The sequence below is a fragment of the Patiria miniata genome, unplaced genomic scaffold (genome assembly GCF_015706575.1).
Source record: "Patiria miniata isolate m_02_andy unplaced genomic scaffold, ASM1570657v1 HiC_scaffold_3, whole genome shotgun sequence".
Lineage (NCBI taxonomy): Eukaryota > Metazoa > Echinodermata > Asteroidea > Valvatida > Asterinidae > Patiria > Patiria miniata.
In genome coordinates this window covers 637,993-642,080 of record NW_024037069.1, presented here as the reverse complement: position 1 = coordinate 642,080, position 4,088 = coordinate 637,993, and the positions used below count along the sequence as shown (strand labels likewise).

Genomic DNA, 4,088 nt, shown 5'->3' with positions numbered 1-4,088 from the left:
ACACTTGATCTAGGACAGCTAATAATCAACAGAGAATAGGGGATACAGATAATGAGTTCCATAGTGTGGCAGTACGTATATGGGAAGAAATCGGATAAATACCCCTGAATTAGAATTTGCTTTACAGTGACTGATTGTGAATGTGAATGGATTAATAAGCGTGCAGCGCGTCCAAAGGAAGGTTGGGAGATACAGCCAGCTCTGATTTATTATTTACAGGATTCAGTGCGAGTTGGGGTAAGAGTTATCTGTTAAGGATTGAACGCATAGGGTTAGGGTATAAGGTTTGGTTTGGATTAGCTGTTAAAGATTAACGGATAGGGTTAGGGTTACCCTTTAACCCCGAGGCTAACCTCCATTCCCCTTTCTCTTCAATTTAGTCGGTCCTATTTAGAGTGCACTAGTGTCATCTTTGTACCTATTTATCTCATCAATGACTGACTGACCGACCAACCTTTGGGGTCCGGGTTGTGCTATTGTATTGGACTACCCGTAATGCCAATGAACAGGGTGACCGTAATGTCAGAGCCAAATTCTGCTAAATGCACATCAAAAATCTGTCAGATTTATCAAAAATCTACAAAATTCCCCAGAATTACTCGAAATTCACAATAAACACTTAAAATCACATGCAGATCGGTAGTGTTGCCTTCATTTAGGTTCAAATTACATTATAAACAATCTATTGTCACATAAAGATGTCATGATATTATCGTAAATTTCGGGCAAAACGTGGATCCGGCCTCGACGAAGTCCGTTTACCAGTGAACCTCAGCACCTAGACAAGCCAACCTGTCCCATTATACAAGGGTTTTGTTCGACAGGATTGAAGCTTTTTAAAACAAAAGTACCATTTGTTTGTTCAAATTTGCTGTATTTCTGTCAAATAACCAGTTTTGCAGAATTCTGCCAGAAATCTGCCAAACTCGTTTTTTAACAAAATTTATGTCAAAGTTAGCCGAAAATCGGCTAAAACGGTCACCCTGCCAATGAATGGGCTAGATCCGGCCCTTTGCATAAACTGGTCTGAGTATCACCTGTTATCCAAGGAACCAAGTCTCCTGTATAGCGTCTGATATATCTAGGAATGCGTGACGTCATTTCATTCCAAAATCAGGACTAAGATTGTGATTGGTCGATTTCAATGCCGCGTTTTTGTAATACAACAACCTGTACGAAAATATTACTCATCGCCGGCGTGATGTTTACGCACGTGGAGGGCTCGAATTACGCGCGTATTGAAGGCACCTGTTGATTGGTCAGTTTCTCGAGGTCATACGCAGTCTAGGTGCATACTTAATCGCCCAATCTGTTTACGTATAATAGACCATGGTCGTTGTCGCCAGGGTCTATCACATAGACTATGTATAAACCAGCTAGCTACATAAAAAAACTTTCTTGCCATTCGGAATCAATTGAATAGAATTCTGTGCTAACATAGAGTAGGTTCACGAGGTTTTCCTTGTCTTGCTTATATAGATATTACGACAGGCTGTACGTGTTCCAGTGGCCAGGCATTCCGTAACGAGGAGGGGTTGTGCGGGGCACGATCCCCGCTCAGAATTAGAAGAAAAATGAACATTACGAGAAATTGATGTCCCACAATTCCTTGCTATACCCCGGATGTCCTATAGCCCTATAGCCCGGGCCGTCACGCTGTTGTGTCTCTAAAATTGAACCGAGTGAATGTTCTTTTCTCCAACTCATGTGCACACGGCGGAGACGCAAGCTCCAGGTTACCATGGCAACGATTTGTCTATGTCAGGCTTACTGATTAATAGCACAAAGCAACTGTTACTATGTGTGTTTGTTCGAAGCTTTCATTTGATTTACTGTCGCTGATGAAATGGGCTGCGTGCTGTGCACCTTATGAAGGTGCAATTGAATCCAATTGCTTTTTTCCCGAGAGTTTGTATGGTGAAGTATAAATTATGATGTGAAATCTTAACAAGACAGTGGCTGTTTATTGGAATAGCTTGTGATATTTAGAGGCTCCTCTTCCGGCAAGTGAACTTCAAGTTGTACAATGGCTAACCATTCAGCTCCCAACGCCAGTATTGTGCCTTTAACACCTGGGGCTGATGGCCCATGCGACACAAGCATTCTTGCGTTCATGTTGGTTGTTACAGCCGTGGTATTTGTCTTTGGAGTACCTGGTAACTGTCTGATCCTGCGTGTATACTGGACCAAGGCACGTAAGACCAGCACGCACGTTCTGATCATGGCCTTGGCCTGGGCTGATCTGTCCGTTTGCCTTATCTTGCCAATTGACATTGCCGGATCTGCTCTGGAATGTGGAGGCAACGATGAACTCATTTTTTGGTTGTTGGTTAAGACATTCGGGGGAATAGGTGTGGCTGCTTCATTTGGTATCACCGCTGTGATTGCTGCGGATCGCTATGACTGCATATGCCGGCCACAAAGGCGGTATTGCACGCCAAGACGGGCCAAGGTAGCTGTTTTCGTTGTGGTGCTTATCTCAATTATATTATATATTCCTAAATGCGTCAACGATTACATATACCATCGGTCTGTGTTAAGCATTGAACTAATTGTGCCCATTTCTGAAACCTTTGCTGTGTTAATTGCACTTGTAACAATTGTGCTGTGTTATGGAAACGTTTACGTAGCAATCTTAAGGCATGTGAAAGTTGGTGCCACCCCTGAACGCACATCAACGCAAGATGATCTGGTCGCTACCAAGATCGACAAGGACCGAACAATACCATCGACACAATCGGCTCTACCAAGGAAAAATCAACTGAGTGCTATCAATAATCATATGGAGAAAAGGGGAAACGGTTCGGACAGCAATAGCAAATGTTCGAAACAACTGCCATCAGATATTCCGGTTAGAATCGAAGCTAATACGTCCATTGTCGACAACGAGGTGTCGACAGTTATCAATCTGGCAAACACCAACTGTACGACTCATCATGCATCTACTTCCGGGCGGGACATTCTTGAAGTTCCCCAAAATGCAAATGGAAATCTTGTGAATCCTGCCAAGCGAGATTCCAAAGCGGGACCGGAAAGCGTTTCCCAAGCAGTTTCAGAGCAAGACTGTAGTAAGGGCGGGGACAGGAACCACCATGGAGAAACGAACACTCTGAGAAGACACGCCCCTAAAAGGATGGGCGGCGCCGTCCTACAGCGTAAGACAACAAAAATGCTCTTCATTACCAGTGTGGTGTTCCTGCTGACGTGGCTACCAGATCTGATTGATAATGCTATACACATTGCTTATTTGGCAGGTAGCAACATAGACCCTGAAAGTACATTTTACATTATGTGGAAATGGCTTTCTTTCTTCATATTTATCAACAATGCCATTAATCCATTGATTTACGGACTGGCAAACAAACGATTCAGGAAAGACTGCGTGGCAGTGTTTCGCAAAATGAGACGCTAAAATTTTCTTTTTTGTGTGAGATCTCGTATTTCGTGAGCAAAAACAAAGTGGTCTGTAAATTGTTTATTTCGTTTTGTCCGTGTCATTGTAAGTGTTGCACTAAAAAGGAACTGACTCTAATCATTTAAAGTCATCTCTTATAATTGCGACTAAAATCTGCGGTTTATTGATTTTAGGATGTGAGATTTCTATGATAAAGTTATAACGACGTAGATATAACAAACAATATTCACGTTAACATCTGATTGATTAGACGTAGATTATAACACCAGAAATAGAAACAGCTCGTTTATGCTAAAGCTGCCTTTAATAGCTCACTTGCTTCGTCGTATTATTCATCATTCTATTCGTCAAATCCATCATACTATTCGTCAAATCATCGTTTCATAAGGCAATGTTTCGTTCAACATGGTCGGTTGGAATGATGAATTTATACACCGAAGCGAACGTGATTTTGCTAAGGGAACAAATTTGCCGAATGGAAAGATGAATTTGCCAAATGGAATGATAAATTTGACAGATGGACCGATGAGTTGCTGAGATAAATGAAGAATTTGCCGAAAGGAATGATAAGCTTGACGAGTCAAGTGATAATGACGTATTGAAGTCAGCTTTGGCGTTTCGTACATTTGGGGCTTGCCCGACATCGACCCAGAGTGCAAGCTAATTTGAAGCA

The 4,088-nt window shown here is 42.2% G+C and overlaps 1 protein-coding gene across 1 annotated transcript; it reads left to right on the top strand.

The window, feature by feature from the left end:
* The first annotated feature begins 2,026 nt into the window (after positions 1 to 2,026).
* On the top strand, positions 2,027 to 3,412 carry LOC119737944 (D(2) dopamine receptor B-like). Its single transcript, XM_038212621.1, has one exon. The coding sequence runs from the start codon at positions 2,027 to 2,029 to the stop codon at positions 3,410 to 3,412; it is 1,386 nt and encodes a 461-aa protein (XP_038068549.1).
* The last annotated feature ends 676 nt before the right edge of the window (positions 3,413 to 4,088 follow it).

Excerpts from the sequence above, each read along its gene's own strand:
- LOC119737944 (XM_038212621.1), top strand. The coding sequence starts at position 2,027 with ATGGCTAACCATTCAGCTCCCAACGCCAGTATTGTGCCTTTAACACCT.